The sequence below is a fragment of the Blennius ocellaris genome, assembly GCF_963422515.1.
Source record: "Blennius ocellaris genome assembly, chromosome: 22".
Classification (NCBI taxonomy): domain Eukaryota; kingdom Metazoa; phylum Chordata; class Actinopteri; order Blenniiformes; family Blenniidae; genus Blennius; species Blennius ocellaris.
Window position 1 is genome coordinate 7,052,138 of NC_137671.1, and position 19,318 is coordinate 7,071,455.

The 19,318-nt window shown below is 40.2% G+C and overlaps 1 protein-coding gene across 1 annotated transcript in view; it reads right to left on the minus strand.

Moving 5' to 3' along the window:
- Nucleotides 1–12,450: 12,450 nt before the first annotated feature.
- The window catches only part of cerk (ceramide kinase), a gene marked incomplete at both ends in the record, with an annotated part of 43,135 nt that continues 36,267 nt past the window's right edge, over nt 12,451–19,318 (minus strand). The window contains 2 exons of the mRNA XM_080518583.1: nt 12,451–12,565; nt 15,821–16,032. Of these exons, the coding sequence (XP_080374709.1) occupies nt 12,451–12,565; nt 15,821–16,032 (327 nt within the window). The remainder of the gene's footprint in view (nt 12,566–15,820; nt 16,033–19,318) is intronic.

A 19,318-nucleotide genomic window follows, 5' to 3' on the forward strand; every position in this document is an offset into this window, starting at 1 on the left:
GTCCTCCCCCCCCCCCCCCCCCCCCCCTCATTCCCCCCCGGAGCACCGCTGACACTGGAGCAACACGCCTCAATCATCACGGGAAAAACAAGTCTGTGGCATCAAATGGATGGGGAAGAAGAGGACAGGAGAGGAGAAGAGGCACTGACGGGGAAAGAAAAAAAAAAAAGACAAACAATATCCCGCGGGGGGTTTAGAGACGAGGGGTCGTAAGGGTGATTTGAGGCTGGAGAGAGGAGGTATCGGTTAGAATTTTTCTGGAGGGCAGGCAGCCTCACAGCAGCATTAATTTCTGTCACTGTGACTGAAGTGCATTAATATTGGATTGTGGACGGATCTTTCCTCGACACAGACCGAGGCGCCAAGAGGGAAAAAACCCTTCTGATCTCTACTCCGAGGCAAGGTCGAAGGTCAGGTAAATAGAAACGAGTGAAGGTGACCGGCCAGTTTACTTACAGCCTCTGACCTTCATTGTCTTTTTTTTTTTTTTCCCTCTCCAGACAAATGTGCAAAGTCTGAAAGCAAGTTTTTAAAGTTTAGGAAATTGTGCGAGTTGGTCATGAATGAAGCTGCTCAAAACTGTTATTGCATGAAATACTTAAGAGTTCATCAGAAGCTTTTGTAAAAGTGTATCGATGGTATGATATATATATTTTAAAGCAACAAATAGACCATCTGTTTTCGTTTGAAACTGTCGGTATTTATTTATTCGAGTGTGATCTTTTATTCAGGATCAGGGGAAAGAAGTACAGTGGGGCTGAAGGGTTCAAAACCAACAGAGAGCAATATGCTATAAACGATAACAATGGTCCAAGGACGTTGTTATTTACAGACGACAAAGTTGGATTGCCACTGCAGTGACTCAACTATAAAATCAAGTCCCAGGAGAATATGGGCTCGGAGTTATTGCTGTAATTGTCTACTCACTTACATGCAATAGTGTTATTTACTATGACCATGGTGCCTGTGAGTAGTTTCAGAAAAGGTGACATCTTCAAGCAATCCCACAACTTGTACACTTGTAAGTTTTTGCATCTCAAAGACCAACAGCTATGGATCAAAAGTTATATCTGTTGTCTTGTGTTTGTTGCATAAGAAACATCTTTATAATGGTCCTAAACCTTCCCTCACGCATGAGAAAATATGTGAAACTGCTGCAGCCTGCTTATTAACGCATAAAGAAGACAAACCGCGGCACAACACCTGTTGTGGTGGCGCTCCTGTATGAGATGCTGGAAATCACATTCTGGACTTCAGCATTGTGTGATTAGCTTGTATCCAACAATGTCCCATTAGTTGAGAGGAAACCGGCATCATCGCTAGATGGCATTAAGCCACCATTTTTTGGAGCAGTGAGCTGCCATGAATACATTTAAGCTGGCAAATGTGCATGGCTGCCAGCAGTATGGGTGTTGATGCTGAATAGTTGCGTCCAAATATTGTCCTGTTGTATATTTATTATATAATGTTGTTTATTATATATAGTAGCTTTTAGTGTTAAAAAAAAAAAAAAAAACGTATCTTTTTCAATTTGATACTAAGGTTTAGTCTATTAACAAGCAGAAATTTCACTCTTTGAAATGTTAACGCTCTTTCTTTTTATGAATTATTGAAACAAATATACTAGAATAACTGCGTCATTGTTTGTAAAAACAAAGTGCACTTGCCTTTCGTTTGGGCAAAAGTGCAAATTATTAGTGAACGATTGCATCAGTGCACAAATTTCTCAAACGTTTTCAATTGTTTTCTCCCCAATTCTTTTCTTATGTTTTTCAAGCTCAGACGCGAGCGTCTAAAGATGGCTGTGACGAATAATTTGTTTGTGCACCTCCTCCCAGAGACCAAGCATACCCGTGTTATGCAGTCAGTTAGGCCGGTGTTGAGGCATGCCTCATATTCCTCAAGAAGAGGCAATTGCAGATGCCTTCTGGCTAATGGAGTCATTTAGGAGAGAATGGTGGATTGTGCAGGGCACTTCTGAGCTACCATGCTGAGGCTTGCTGGAGAGGACTAGACGGCGAGCAACATTACAGGGTGTAATTACTTCAAGCACCATTAGGAACGCAATAACGTCTGCGCTTAGCAGAAAAGCAAGGAAAAAAGAAAAAAAAAGTACAGTCCGGCTCATACTGCTGAATGTTTGTGCTGGTTGCGGGCTCGCTTTCATGTGTGTCTGCACAAACGGGTCCTCCTATTCAAGTGATTAGCAAGTAATGAGTAGATTGCTCCAGCAACAGATTCCCTGTTTGCTAACAAAGCGCCAGCTGAGGTAATGACTTGTCACTACAAAGCAGTGAGCAGCAGCCCGCTGGCAGAGGCCGGAGTGTCGTTGTGGATTCAGCAGGAAGGACTCTGGCCAGACTTTGTCTCATCACCCAGTCAGGCCCCGTGGTGAGGAGGAGAGTGGGCTGCCTGCTCAGAAAGGTTTCTTCAAATAACGTTTTGAAACCATTTGACGACTTGACCAAAGTCTCCGATTACACAGCAGGTTCTACCTCTGAATTTTATAATTCCAAGTACATGTTTATTAGATGAACTGGTGGTTCAGATGTAGTCCGATTAGTGATTTATCCAGGTGGCATCCTGCTTTTGGCCCATAAACATGAATAAATACAAGTCAATTTAACTTGATCTGTGTGCAAAGATACTAACCCATTGTTGTATTGTTTATTTCAAATATTTATAATCAGTCAAAAATACAAGCCTCTAAATTCATCCAAACACTGACAAAAATCTTAAAGTAAATTTAACTTGATTGAATCTGTGAAATCAACTATTATAAAAGCTAGTTAATATATTTACAAAACTATATCTTGTATTGAAGTCAAAAATATTTCTTCAAAATACAAGACACCAATTTGGTTTCCCCAGAACATGATTAATCCAATTTGAGCAAATCTTTTTAAATTAATCCAAACAACAAAAATATTATATTTACGGTCTTTCATTCAGTATTTCAAAACACAAAATATGCCAATACCCAAGCCATTAGTGTTGCCGAACATTACAGATGGATAGAATGAAGATGTACACAAAGAGGCGGGTTTTAATTGCTGTATAGACTATGAACAAAACTAGATTCCCTTGGAAGACCAATCTTGCTTGGTCAACATGAATGAGATGAGTTTGACTTCAATTGAAAGTGTGGATGTAAATATCTAAACTTATAACTTTGTCTCGGATCTCTGAGAAAGATGATCAATGCAAGCAGAAGTCTCAGTTGGACTGGCCAAGAACTTGAAGAATAACAAGCAGTAGCCACTACAGGACTACCAGACCTCATTCCTCAAAAGAAGCCGAAACAAGAAAACACACGACTGGGATGATCTGAGAAAGACAAGTTTTTACCTTTTCCCCCCTCTGAGTTCAAAGTCAACTCAGTCTCTGGGGATTTCACCCACGAGAACAACACGGGATGAGGACGCATCTTTCTAAACCAAAAATCCGGAGAAAACAACATCAAAAACTCTGTGAGGAGAAGGTCCGAGGCGAGATTCGGTAGAATAACAAGAACCGGAGTCAAACTCGTTCTAGAGCAAGGTCAGACTGCAGGACGGGGAGGAAGTGGACAAAGATGGAATGAAAAAGAACTGTGGTCAGAGGAAGCAGCGATACGGGAACATGACAAGGTACACAATAAAGCTACAGTGATATAAAAACATGAGAGAAAGAAGACATGAGACTGCAATAGAAAATACCACTAGGACACGAAGACGTGGAGAATAATTTAAGACGGACCTTGGGAGGACACATTGATCCAGAAGCGCTAAAATATTTAAGTATTATCAGTTTTCATGAGCCAACAGTGGTTTGTCAGACGCAAGAGTGACTTTTGTTTTTTGTCTTATTAGAGCCTAAAGATAAGAAACTATGAAAAGAAACAAACATATAAAACATAATTAAAAAACGAAAAAGGATGCATAAATATTTAATAATATAAACTTCACTTCACCTGATGCATTTAAGTTGAATAAAATAAGCTGAAAAACCAGGCTGAAGCAAAAAAAAATCTTTTATTATAATTACGCTTAAATTCAATGATACATGTTTAATTGACTTCAGTCTAGAAATAAAGTGTTCTAGTGGTGCTCAGTTGCATGAAGTCAATTTTGAAAAGTTAAATGATAAAATGTGTGGCTTTTGCAGAATAATGTTTAAACATGAACTATATTCATAAATGACACCTACGGGCGTATGTTGTAACGCTTCAAGTAAAAACGCTTTATTTTTGCTTTTTTGCTCCAGAAAAGATGCACGTTTCCACAGCAACGCATTGAAAACAATGTAGTTTGCATGTCGGGCCACTCGTAGACAATGCAAGACCATAATGACTGTTTTAGGTGTGTAATATATTTTCTTTGGTCACAAAACTAACCAGCACCCCTCAACAATAGATGGCTGTTAAATACGATCTTTTGAAGATGCAGCAATTCTGGGATTCTGCTAATTCGTCCAATTTGGGATGAAGCAAACTGTATGAGACGAGCGTAGAATTTTTTTACATCACAAGTTTCAGTTTCAGGTGACTGCTCTGCTTCTCTTCAATTTTCAAACACATTGGATGCGTTTTATCTGCTCTGCCGGTAGAGTAGCTTTAATCACCGTGCAGGGGAGATAAATTATCCACCTCCTTGTGTAATAATTATTAAACAAACTGGATACATGGGAGGTATATGTATATATATATATATATATATCATCCCTCCAGCAAATCGCACCCCGTGTAAGCACTGTACTGATGAAATCATTTTAAGGTGAAAAATGTCAAATGTATGCACGTTAGGGTGATAAATCTAATTAAAATACATATAAGGCGCTAATTATTTAAATGACACAATTATTCTCATATATCCTGCGTTATGAAAAGAAAATTACATTTTGCACACTGCAACCCACCGTCGTTTGAATTTTCCACCTTTTCCTAAGCGAACACGTTTGCTTCATTCAGGTAACCGACCAGACCAGGTGACATTACTAATGTTTGCAGCAAAGTGTAACTATGAGCGTGACCTTGTGTATTTTTGTGTGATGTGAAGTTAAAACCCTCGCCCTGGCTCCACAGTGCACAATAGGATAAAAGCTCCACAGAACCGAATGCATTGTGGCGTAAATTACACATTACCGCATTACTCTGGGACGATTATTACAATTTGCAAGATTAAGTAGATGCCGGGTGCGTCGCCTCGCTAATTGCCGGATTAATGCTGATTCAAGGGCCTCTCACATCGAGAGTTGGCTTTTTGCTCAAAATTACCATAATGAGGAGAAATCGTTTTTAGGTGCATAGTGAAAGACTGACTTCACTCCAGGGCTTTTTTTTTTTAAAACCACTCCTGCAAAGACAGAGTGGTCCTGATGAATCACTGATGAGTGCTTAATAACACCCGAGTCCAGGCCGAACGCAGCGGGCCGCCGGTCACATCTGTTTAACCAGCAGGAAGATTTCCACTTCATTACTCACCGTGTTGTTTGAAAACACATTTCTGAAATGACCAATCATTTATGTAACCTGATTTCACATGCATTTAATCTCTGACGGTAAAAAGAGCTGGTTAAGAGGAGAAATCAAAGTGTCGGTGAACGAGTGAAGGCAACATATTATTATGACACCGCAGCACATAAATTATTCTTACTTGAAGCTTAAAAGTGAACTATGTAAGAAATGCAGAACTTGGCACTGAAAAGTAATCATATTGCTTCAAACTGCAACTGTAAACTTCTTAACATTATCGATCTTTAGGATTTCAGTCTATAGCATGGAAATGGTATTTGCCGTGTTTGCAGTTTCTAGGTTGAAGCCGCACCGTACGTACGTAAATCTGGTTTTACTTGGCCATATCAATACGATTCAAAGACTGGTGTGGAGTTTAAAGTGTGCTCTAACTCCACATGGTCATCGTCATCGTAAACAAGGCATGTGATAAGTCGGCTTAAAAGCAGTCATAGGTGTCCATAACTGCTGCGATGTGATCCTGAAGATGTACCATAGATATTTACTTTTCAACTTTGTCTCATGTCTCACACTAAACTGTCACGTAAATCTGGCTGCGCTTTGTTTTTGCTACTTTTGTTCCCAGCTAAATGTTGCCAAGATCATGTATTTCAGCTAAAAAGTTGAAAAATAATTGCAGCGGCCTCCAACTGTTCTTGTAGGATTTTGTGACTTTTTGATGAGGGTACTGAGGGTAGAAGTCGGCATAAACTTTCTTTGGGTTCAAAATACTCATTTCCGCAGCATTCTGAAATATTAAAACTTTTTGTTTCTCACCACTATGAGAAATATGAAATATTTTGTAAAAAAAAAAAAAAAAAAAAAGGAGCTTCTTTCGGCTTCTAAAAATGTGAGTGCATGGGGGACTGGAAATGTGAGGAGAGATGGAGAGGGGAAGGCGAGTGAGAGATAAGAGGTCGGTAGTGGCTCCTGACTGAGAAGATGGACTGTTATGGCCTCATTGATCTAAATTCCTCACAAGGAGCCCCGTTGCAATCAATACAGAGAGAAGTGGGCAACGGCGCTGCTGTTTGAACCTCAGCTCCTGCAAAATCTTCTCTCTCGTCTCTCGCGTCATTGTGCCCATCTCGACCCTTTTCTCTCTCTCTCTCTCTCTCACTCACTCACTCACTCACTCACTCACTCACTCACTCACTCACTCACTCACTCACTCACTCACCAAATATTTCTCTACATCTTTGGCCCCTGCTGTGAGAAAAGCTACAATTTTAGCTATTGTAATTACTGGTGTCGCACGGCGCCGGGCTGGAGCTGCTCGCCACTGCAGCGCCTCTCGGTGACCTCGCCACATTTAATGCTCGCCATGATTGCACAACTGTGATTCCACTGACGGATGTTACAAAAAAATGTTAGAAATGTCCACAAAACTTCCCAATATAATGATGGCCATAATAACGATGGCCATTTTCATTAGCTCGAGAGTAATGTGATGTTTTGCATCACTAATTGACTGCTGCACATTAAACATATTTTATTATTCAAATTAAGCTGCACAAATAATGCAAAAATACAACCACCCCCTTTTCTTTAAAATGCAGTTATAATTTATGCATTATTACCTTATTGGCTGCAGTGGTTACATTTTGTCATTTTGTGTTGCCACTATTGGCTAATGTCTCATTACACTATTTGAAAATTATGTAAAATAAAAAAAAATTGTAGTCATTTGCCATTATTACATTTTTGGATGCAATTGTTACATTTTCAAATGTTCCAATGCCATTTCGATTATGCATTTTGACTCATATGTTCCATTGCATTATTTGCAAGTTATGTTATTGGATTTACTCCACATACAAAAACGTTTTAAATTATTAGCTATCATAACATTATTGATTGTCACAATTAGGCCCTGATTGGCTGGAAAAACCAATGATAACTTGGTTGGTTGAGGGAGGGAGGGAGGGGGGGGGGGAAAGGGTTTTATTGTGACATGTTGAGTGAATGTGAATCTTCCTGCGAGGGACAAAAGGCAGACATGTTGTTGTGAGTGTGGCGGTGTAGACAGCAAGGGTGGGTATGTGTGCGTGTGAAGGTGAGACGGGGACAGAGTGTGAAAGAGTGTCTGGGGGATGCTGCAACACCCGTGGGAGGGGGTCCGGGACCCTTCCTGTGGTCAAACGCAGAAGCTGAATCCGGGCCAGCCGGCCTACTTTCAAGTGTGCGTGTTCCTGTGTGTTTTTGCTGCAGTTTTGTCTCACCTTGTGTCTCAGGTGGGATGTGGGAATGAGATAGCGGCTCACAGTGGGCCGCAGACAAGCAGATGGAGAATAAATCAATAAGGAAGTAGCAAAGCAAGAAAATGAGGGGGAGAGCGACAGGAGGAGGGAAAACAATTTGGTTGCCTCTGCGGAAAAGACGAGCTGGAAAATCCCCTCTCGTCTCGGTGCCCCTGCGGGTGCTTACATCAGAGTAATGTACAGCCACTCAGGGCAGTCGTACGTTCGCATTACTCGAGACAGGCTGGCACAGTCGCAGGTAAAATCTTGAAAAAGGGGACACTGATGATCTTTGTTTTGTTTCTGCGCTGCCAGAATGTCACGCTTCTCTTCTAATCGTCCGCTTTCTGCTCTCCACTCGCAAATCGGCCACGTTTCAGGTGTAAATCTCGCACACAACATGGAGACGCTGAAATATTAAACAGTCTGCAAACTCAATCTGAAAGATCAAAAGATTTCAAAATCATGTTTTATTAAAAATCGGCAACTGTGGCGGCAGCAGTCCCATAATCCCCGGCTTTTCAAAGGCCGGCCTCTGGTTGCGCCATTGGGGCTCCAACAAACTGCCACAGGGGCTGATTGTAAATTTGGAGGACAGAAGTACAAACCTGTTTTATAAAAACATTTTGTCTTTACTTAACAAGCCCTGGAATAGTGTTAACCTCGAGTAAAACCAGCTTGGTTGGCGCTTGCTTTGTGCTGTTTGCATGTTCCCACCATGCATGTGTTCCAGTTTCCTCCCATCGTCCAAACGCATGTGTTAAAGGTGAATTGCGTGCGTGTGTGTGTATTAGAGGGGGTGTATTCTGCCTTCAACCACAAAGTGTTAAAGAGAATTTAAAATGATAAATAACTATTTCTTGCATTTATTTATTTGGTGGTATAAGTCTCCATTACACTTATACTAAATTCCATTGATGATATTGTGTTTTAGCTAAATAATTGCCAATCGTTCCAGTTTTCCTTAGAGAATCATCTTGATTTTGTCAAAAAGGGTTTGACCACAGGTTGCATGTTTCTTTATAGTAAGTTGTGAACCCATAGACAGAAGTATAGGTCACATTTCATACTGCAGGTTCTGTTGTATCAGTATTGTATCTTCAGCCTGTTGTTCTATATTACATAGTTAGGTTTGACCACATATTTCTTTTACAATTGAATAAGGAGTTGACAGATTACCTGCTGCTTGTTTTTTTTAAGGAGTTAACTGATAACAGGATCACATGATCAAAGCTTCCATCATTGGAAATATCAATGAAACATGCATTCAGACAGATAACTAACACTTTGGTGGCTTCAGTAGACTTCTACCAGCTTTCTTTTACTTTTCATTCACAGAATAACATTATAATAGTAATCTGTAAATGGAGCGACGACCAGTCCCCAATGTCCCTGCATTCACTCACACTCACTGGGATCCTCTCCAGCACACAGTGCAATCCCGACATGAATAAAAAGCAGTACAGAAGATGGATGGATGTGCTAATTAGGACTATTTTAGGCTAATATGGTGATTAAAACCAGAAGGATATCCATGTCACACCATATTAACCCTTCAGACTGTCTAATACGAATCACCTGTTCCATCTTCAATCTGTCTTTTAGTTTTCAGCGAGGTAAAAGTTTAATGTTTATACATTTTGTTTGCTATATTTAATATTTGTTTTAGACAACCATTGATGATGCCTTCAGCCAAGCTGTTTAATTTATGTAAGCACGCATTTGAATATTTGGAAAAGGCTTTTTTCCCCAAATTTATTTCTGGTTTTAAATTGACACTAAACAGTTTACCAAAATTACAATTAATCAATGTTTTATATCTTGAAAATGCTCCTTTCAGCATTCACTTTTCCACATTGGATGCATTGTGCTGCAGAAAATGAGTCTAAAAATGGCTTTTTAAAAATATTTTTGTGAATGTTTGAAAATGACCATATGGTTTCCCATTTTTTTTCATGAACACTGCATTTCACGAAACCCAGTGTTCCTGGTGTTTGTTATCAGAACAAATGTGAAACAGAAGTCTTCTATATTTTCAATATTGTCATTAGTAAATCCTACAAAGCTCGGCATTTTTCTTTTAATCCCCTATCATTGTTTTGTTACAGAGAAATATGTGGTAGTTATCAAATACTCTCGACACCTCACCCAAGAAGTAACTGAAACGTACAAGGTTACACAGTTTCATAATCCATCTTTGTGAAATAGGTCCCATTGGCGACAGGAGTGGAAGCTCTCAAACACAACTTGAAGTTTATCTGACGTGGTGTGTAAATTCTATACGATTAATCCTTTTGAATGATGGTCAACTGAATGACAAATTGAGATTTCCAAACTTACCCACACTGCCGCTGGTATATAACAATAAAGACAAAAAAACAAAAAAAAAACCAACCAAGGTCCAGACTGTGTGGGCAATGAGCTCAGCTTGAAATACCACTCCATCTCAGCAGAGACCTTTTTGATGTCTGATGTTCGTTAATGAAACATCTCGCTCACATCAGAGCACCCTATTAAATTGCACTCATACAGGGAGACGGAGAAAGAGCCAAAGAGTGAGATTGAGAAAAGCCGGAGCAGAGGAGCTCTGACCTTTTGCGTGCCTGTGTGGGAGGGTGTGAGAAAAAGAAAAAGGAGCGAATGAAACATCACGAGCGTCAGGCGCACCAAAGAGAAAAAGAAAAGATCACGCTTTAAAATAAGTTTATTGAGGATTCTCTTCAAACAAGCCAGTTATTTACATCATAGCTTATTTATGTACAGTACTTTATCAAATATGAAGCGGACCATGAGATTAAATAAAAGATAAAGGAAGTAAATGCAGTTAATCTTATTTGTGCTTCAAGTTCAGTGTAAACTTGGCTTTAAATGAAAAACATACTAACATACTGTCCACACAGCATGTAGTATTTGATCAACATTACCTGTATCTACAACCGCGACAGTAATCCAAATCATATCAAACTTGAAATTTTCAAAGAATAGCTTTTGAAGTATATTTTTAATCAAAAGTGAGTACTCAAAAAAGAGTGCAGGCCTTTGTTGAAAGACTAAGAAGTGTGAGGCCATATATAATCAGAGTGTGTGTGTTCTCGGCCTCCTATTCTTGTGGAGATGTCGACCTGATTGATGTGGACATGATTCACAATGAAGACAAAAAGTGAGGTTTGAGGTTTAGGTAGTATGTTGGTGCAAAGGGCTATTTGAGGGAGCTGGTAGTAACGTTTAAGTTTAGAATCAGTCTGCAGAAGATGAAGTTCAATGTCCTTATAAAGAAATGAAAACTACACCTGTTATGGTCGGCTTACTATTAGGTGTGTGTGTGTGTGTGTCTTTCGTAATAGCTGAGATTAGCTCGAGGGGCGAGGAGATCATGATAATGAGAAGGCATAAATGTTGGTGTGTGTGTGTGTTTTTTCATGTGTGTGAGAGAGAAGCATCTTGGCTGTGGCGAGAGAGCATCTGCAAAATGATAGTCATGAGGCTAATTGTGATCGAGCTAACTCATCACATTGGCACCTTCACATACTTCCTCTGCTGATTGCACCGCCCGAAAGGGAATGTGGAAAACCCAAACTGACCCTAACGTGTTAGTACCATGAATGCAGTTTAATACATTTTCTCCTCTGCAGGAGGGGTTTGAAAAGAAACGCCAGGAGCAAGAATAAAAGGTACAGGGTATCGGTGTTTTCCATGGAACAAGTCCTTTGACACCAGCTTGACCTACAACTCAAAAGAGCTAAATAAGGCTAATTTAAGAGCAGCACAATAGGTTATCTCTAATAAGATTAACGATGCATAATTATAGGTAATCCCAGGTGATGATTAAACTACCCATAGTGATTTAGGCGGATTGGAGCAGCGCTGGGAGCCACAGGTGCAGCGCAGCACTGCTGAGACGCACCAAATCACTTGGCAACCACTTTGCCTTATCGGCCAGCAGCCACCGGGGCCCTGTTACTGTATTAGCAGGGTATTCAACTCATTTCATTAGCGCTCCTGGCTCATATCTGCTTTCACCTGGGTCACTGATGAAACGATTTCATTTCCACCCAAAAAAAGGGTGAAGAGTCGATTGCGCCTGCTTATTTTATTTGTATCCCTGACACTTTGTAGGGAGCCCTTCATACGGAGCCGCATCCTCTCTGCTTTCTCACAGCGCCGCGTCGGGAGAAATCCCATTTCCGTCCTCCTTCATGGCAGCATGAAAACTGTCCGTGGTAGTTTAATTTTAGGGGGAGGGGGGTGCAGCTTGGTTTTCATGTTGCATGTGTTAACTTGTGATTTTGTAAAGTTCCTCTCGAGCTCAAATATCTTTATTTCCCACAACAAAATTGGATGTTAATACAGCCACTGGAGCTCTAGCATATCATATCTCGGTTTACTTCAAGCCCCATGAGGCAATTTTGTGCCAAATAGAGTGAAGCAAGCTGCATTTCATGGCCTTCTGTTACTTTAACATATTATGTTAAGCTTATTTAGATCTAAGTTTATTCTTTATGAAAGCGGTATGGAGCAGCTTTACATCTTTTAAATAACACCCCCTCACGTTCTGTGCAAAGAGAGGACTGCTGTTAAGTGTTTAGGTGAAAATGGGATGCTGGCATTTGGAGTTCAAACCAGTATTCCCACATAAATAAAAAGAACATTTTACAGAGTGCAAATCTGTTTGGTTTTTTTTTAGCAGCAATATATTTTGTCCAGCTCTCAGACCGGTGACTAGTCTGTGCTCGGTTCCAGGTCCAAAACTGTACAAGGTTCCTCGAACACATGCTGCTGCTGCTGCCGCTCCTCAATACCGCGGGCAAACAGCTTGATCAACTGGCACTGGACGCTGCGGAGAGAAGACACGCACACACAAAATGCATCATTTAGCCTGAACAACAAACCATCAACTTAATGACCATGCTCATTTCAGTGAGACTTTACTGTCCATGTGGCAGATGTAAAAGCAATGGAACGGTGCCCCCATGTGCCAACTGGACTCCCTATCTTGAAAGCGGCGGTCTTTGTTATGTCTACAGTACCGGGACCTTTAAAGAGCAGCCTATAACAGATGTCTGGATATAGATGGATGAAGTACATGAACACAAAAGCAAGTAATAAAATATGTAAGATGACTATTATGGTACAGTATGATGTATAGCTTCAATTAGTGCCCACGCCTTTCCCTGAAAAATGACACCTGTACTTTGTGTGAACACCTGTTGTTTACTTTTCAACTGCAGGTAAATTTCCGACTGCTATTCTTTCATTAGGCCAAAACGCCAACAACACTGAAATCAAGACGAAGTGGTGCTCGGCGTGTTTCCAATTGTTTTTAATCAGTCGGCATCTTGAGTTTCACTTTTTTCCACAGGTATAGTTCTAATCTCTCACTCTTTCCCCTCTCACTTTCCACCCGTTTCGCCTGGGCTATTACCATTAATTATCTGAGCGGCACTCTGGCTGGCTCACTCCGAGAACGATTAGCAGCGAGGAAGAGGCAATAAAAGAATGGACTTCTGCTTTAATTAAAGGGGAGTAGCCTTTTAACATGGGGAGGGCCGTTAAATTAGCAACATTACAGCACCATGCATCATTGGCAAAGTACAATGGAGCATGAAATAAATGAAGCGTCAAGCAGTGCCACATGGGCTGTATAGAGATCTGATAGTGGGGAGAGCTGAAGTGTGGACAGGGCCAGAATAATGAGGGGGGCTAATTCCACCGGGTTGCCAAGATTGAACAGCAGGGAACAGTGAAAGTCTCTCCTGACCGGAGAGTATTGGACACTTGCAGAGCTAATGACACCACTGCCCTTGTTTCTGTCTGGGCACATAAGGGAGAACTTCTTCATTAGCAGGTAAAACTAACCATAACCACAACTTTTACATTACGATGACAAATTACAAACGGGCCTTTACAGCTTACGGATTGCAAACGTCTGCATGCTGGGTCATTAATTATGTCATCGTGTGTTTCATAATAACAAATTGTGTCGTCCAAGGAGAGTTTTCTCGACCTTGAGACGATACAACACGACTTCTAAAGTCATAAGAATAAATTCTCTGGGATGCATGAATGACCAGACAGGATTTCAAGGTAATTAATCCTGAACTGAAGGTGTTGGCGTTTCGAAACCACTGATATTAATTTCAAGATTGTCAAAGAGAATGTAAAAAATGGTCAGAAATTGGCTCTTGCAAAGTGACAAATGTTGTTAATTTTTCTTTTGTGCGTGAAAAACTAATGGCCGGTTGCTTCTTGTACTTTATTCTCTGTCAGTGTTTGAGGCCACCTCCAATAATGATCGTGCTGAACATTCTCACCACCCTTGTTATTGATTGTTGTTTGTTTTATTTCTTGTATGTGGTGTCACGTCTTAACATTTACTGTTTTGAAAGTCATCGTCTGTCATTCACACAAGGTGTCACTATTGTTTTCTTCACTCACTCACTATAGCAGAAATCACTCATTTTTGATTAAAAGTGGTCAAGACTCTTTAAAACCATGGAGCATATACAACACATGTCCTGCAAAACGTAATGTTGGATTGTGCAGAAACAAGAGACAAGAAACTATCTGATGATGATGGGTTTTATCTTTTGCAGATGGCTTCTTTATATAGTTCACTATTCACAACTCTCGGTAAAAAGCATTTGAGTGGTAAACATGTGCTTTCAGATGAAGCTATTATCTACTTTACACCTTATGTCGCATTGAAAATGTTCCTTTTGCGTGTGAAACACTGTGTTCCAACTGTGTTTGTTTGTTTCATTTTGTTCTGGGAGTAGCTGGTTGATCTTTTGTCCTCACATCAAGTGTTCCAGGTATGATGGGTGATACTTGTATCCATAGTTTTTGATTGCTGTTCTGTGTTTAGATTTCCCGGCTGCTTTTTGGGTCATTTGCATGGACAGATGGAACTTGTACACAGGTGACACTGAAAGTACAGTATCCCTGCTTTGGCCAGTTGAACGGGAGCTTGCTTTAGTGGATTATACCCAGCGATGTGTCAAAAGGCAAATTCCTGACAATGTAGGTTTTATCCTATGTGGACTGTGAACATCTGCAACAAATTTTCTGACTCAGTAGTCCTTGAGATATTTCAGTCTAACTCAAAGTGGTGAGTAAAGTTGGCTCACTATACAGTGAATAAAGAGCTGTCGGGCATATATATAACATGATTTGGTTTTACTTTGCCTTTATGACATTATACTCTGTATCATTTGGGGCAATTTAAGCTAAAAATTATAGCCCAATATCCAAAAGGAAAAATCCTTTTTATTTTTCCCCCATGAATATCCGACTGTGGGGATGCAGTTGGTATGAGCCCCGCAAGTGTTGCAATACACCGTTCCTGGAATATTATGTGCTCATTCTAAGCTATTTGCCCGTCCTCGTATACGCTGTGAGTGATCCGGGCTGTCTTCATCGCCACCAAAACTCCACGCACTCAATTTTTGTAGAGGGCTTCATGAAAATGCGGCGGAAAAAAATAGTTTGAGCCGTTCCATTTTTCAGTGAGCAAACTCAACGCTTCAGTTAAAGAGCAATATTTATGGGCAATACATTCATCTTTGCTAGTAAACGGCAAACCTAATTTATTGTTCTTTTTCAAAGTTTGTGAGTTTATCAACTTCCAGTTTGAGCTTTAATTCATATTTTAGCAACTTTCACCATGTTTCCAAAGAAAATAAACAGTATATTTTTATAAATAATTTAAATTGTTCCCATTAAATATTCATATATTTTAAGTGAGAATATTCATTTGAGATGAGAAAATAATCGAGCATAGTATGAATTCTTTCAATTTTGACTTACAAAAGGACCCCCCCCCCCAAAAAAATTAAAAAAAATAAATTATTAAAAAAAGGTAAAGGTAGCAATACTTTGACAGTAGAAAAATGGCATATTTAACAACAGGTTCATCCAAAGTATTTAAGTATAATTCCACTTCCATAAAACAATGATGCACATCTATTCTGCCTTTCATCAATTTTAATATTTCCCCTCATATTGATCCACTTCATACTGACATTTTTTTAAAATGTTTTTTATTTTTTTTAAATATGAAGGCACATTGTCGGCGCTGTATTTTTCTTACTTGACTTGAATGGCGGCATGATGCAGGATCTCCCCATCGCAGTTCCAGCTGCTCCGGGCCGTGCCGCAGTACGTAGTTTGAGGGGAGTGTACGGGATCGATCTCGGTCCCCTTTGGTTGCCCGCTCTGGTTTTCTGGAGAAACCAACTCCTGGAATGTTGGCTGGAAATGAAACTTCCTCACCCGATGGACCTCCACGAATGAGTGGTCAAACTGTGGAAGAAAGGCAGAGACGGATGAGACATAGACGAAAGAAGAGGAGGGAGAGGTGGATAGATGGATAGATAGATAGATGGATGACTGAAGGAGCAGATGTTCCCACAGATGGTGCAGAGGTTGCAATCCTCCACTGCCGAATCACTTCAGGGGTTTTATTTGAAACGATGGAAGCACAGGACCAAATTAACTTTGGGAAGAAAGTGCTTTTTAAAGTTACATGCATTTAGAACTGCCCTACTGTTCATTTTCCACATGGGTGCTTTCATACAGAGGATTACAAGGACTTGCATACTGTTGATGAAATCATGTAATGCACCTTAGAAGTATAAGTTCTGAAAAAGTACTCTGTTGGGTATCTAAATTCTGCATGCAACGATGATCTCATTACATTTTGAGCTTACCCTTACGGTCCACTACTAAACTGTATTGTGCATCTTAGTTGGGTCGAATTATTAAGTGCTCAGATTGACAAAAAGTACAACGTGGCCTAATTGATTTGAAAGAAATCAAAGAAGCCTCCATGGTTTTCTTTTTTTTTTTTTTACAGGCCCCTGTAGAGGAAGGCCAAAAGTGAATTCCTTGACTTGTATTTTGTCAGGAATCCCTGCTGATTTTTTTTTTTTTTTAATGAAAAGCAAACTATGTCTTGTTCTTCTTCCTCCTGCCGTTTACAAAACAACAAAACGGGAGTGGTTGCAAAAGAGCGAGAAAGAGGTCAGATCACACAGAGGTGCATAAAAACTGTGTGAACATGGAACAAGTGAGGAGAGGAAGAAGGAGAGATGAAAAGAAATTATTTTGTCAAAAATCCCCTTTCATCTCCCTCGGTGTCGCAGCGAGGTCCGGCGCTCTATTTTCTTCGACTTCACGGGGTGCCACTTTCTCGCTATTCTCTCCTCTCCTCTTCTCTTCATTTTTCCCTTCCTCAGCCCTCTCTTGCCTTTCTCGTCCTTTCTCATGCTGAAAGCGGAGTGACAGCCATTTATTTCACATCAGACCCGCTTTATGACTCGCGGCCGCTTTGCATTCATGCCGGACGCTCTGCCTAAAAGGCTTTCTGACAAGGCCATGAATACGCTTAGTGGCTTCTCACTCCTTGTTTCTCTCCGCTTGGCTGGACAGTGATGCTGATATTAACCGAACTCCGATGCAAAAGTCCCTCTCATGTGATGCGTTTGACTACTTGTCTACCTTTCTGTGGTGTGAGGGAAGCCGTGAAGGCGGCTCAAGTTGTAGCACTTTTGGACTTTTTTCTATCGCTGAATCACCAGACTGTGGACACTGCAATCATTAGACATCATCTGTTTGTTTGTTTTTTTCCCCTCCCAGTAATTTGAATATTTTTAATAGATTTCATAACAATCTGTCAACCAGCTGTTGAGACATTTTAGAAAAACCTGTTTGGTGGCGTTAAAACACAAGTGAAGGATTTACCAAAATCAAGAGGCTCCACCTTTGAAATTACTCACTGTGCCATTGAGCAAAAGAACATGCAAACTCACCAATAATAATCCCCAACGCCAGATTGGAAGTGGTGAACTTTTGTCCATGAGATCCCTCTCCATATATCTAATTCCTCTTTAAATAAATACAACCGTACTTTTACCCCGCAGCATTGGGTTGCAGAGGAAATCCTCAAGCTGTTAAAACTAATTTTTGGCCTCCGCGCATTAGTATTGCCAAGGAAAAGTTTGTAATTAGATTTGGCCTGTGCACATTTCATTTAGTCTTGCGGATGGTAACATCTTTAATTGGAACTGCAGAAATCCACAGACATGCTTCATGTCACACGGAGTTGCAGAATCTTTCCTCAGTTTGCTGAATTTTACTGCTACAGCAGGGTTCTTTCAAATATGTTCCCTTCATTATTCTTTCAATTGAACTGCTTCCCTTCTCTGTTTCTGCAACTCCATATTATCCTAAACCAGTCAAATGCTGGATTACAGCAATATTTGAGGTATTCGACTGAAATGTTGGCCACACAATTTAAGAGGGAGATGCGCAGTTCAAACTTGACCTCGGGATGTGAGTGTTGGCTAAAAACACAGTTTGCAATTCCACACTTCCACCCAGGCATCTCCTGGAGATGAAATTACTTACAAAGATCCCTTTAAATGGGGTAAACTTCCCGAGGTCCTTCCTGAGGTAATAATTACTAATCACCAGACTTCCCTTGGTAATACTTGTGCTTTCCTGCGAGGGCATTAGTCTGGTATAAGCCTGTTCTCCCATACAGCATATCCCTGATGCAGCGATTACCGTGGCCTCTCTGGACCTGGGTGGAGGTTATTTATGATACGTGGGAAGGCACAAGGGCTAAGGCATTTGAACTAAAGTGAACCAGAGTTGGGAAATTGAGCGGAGTCAGCAAAATGGAGGTGCAAGCACAGCAAGTGGGCAAATTCTGCCTTCTGCTCGCTTGTTCTCCGGCTTAACACACTGTCCATTAATCTGTGCACAGGTTGAGTCGTGAAGTTGAACATTGGCTCCTGCAGCAAAGTGATTGATGGGAGGGAGAATTTTGTCTCTTGTTTATTCCTCAAAGATGCATGTTCTCACTTCACGTGCTCTGAATCACAGTGTTTCCTCAAAACATTGTAATTTGGCAATGATTCAGAATGTGTACCTCAATCACAGTCTTTTAAGAGCAGAAATATTGTAATTTATTTGCACTTTGAAAAAAATGTGTGAATCGATATAACCCAATTTCTCAGTGGACAAACACTTCCATTTTCACAGCTTGAAAACCAATAAAAATACAGTCTCCACCAAACTAATTTAGAATATAATTGTGTATTTTAGTTTCAACAGCATATCAATGTCTCCTTCTATGAGCAGTGGTTTGGTCTATAACCAATGAGCCAGTTGGCATCAAAGTTCGTAAGACTATTTTAAAGTGTGACAGCCCTTAGAATCCTCCTGTGGATAGTTATTTAAAAGAAAAAAATCTAAAAACAATGGTGTGACTGATTAACCATAGAATACAACTAAATATATTTAGTCATTTGTCACAGGAGGGCAGTTTGTTTGCTGATAACTCAGTCTTGTGGTGAAATACGAGCTCTTTAAAAATGGAAAGACTATTCAACTTTTCAAGGTTTTTTTTGCCACTTATGTCAGACTTGCATTATTTTATACAATTAATGAAACTGTTCTTTTGATAACTCCCTTCTTGTATAACAAGACATTATTCTCTTATTTCAATTAATTCTATCTATTTCAACCATGAAAGAGGTGATGAAAAAAAGTCAGACTTTTGAGGACAGGAGTGATAGTTGGA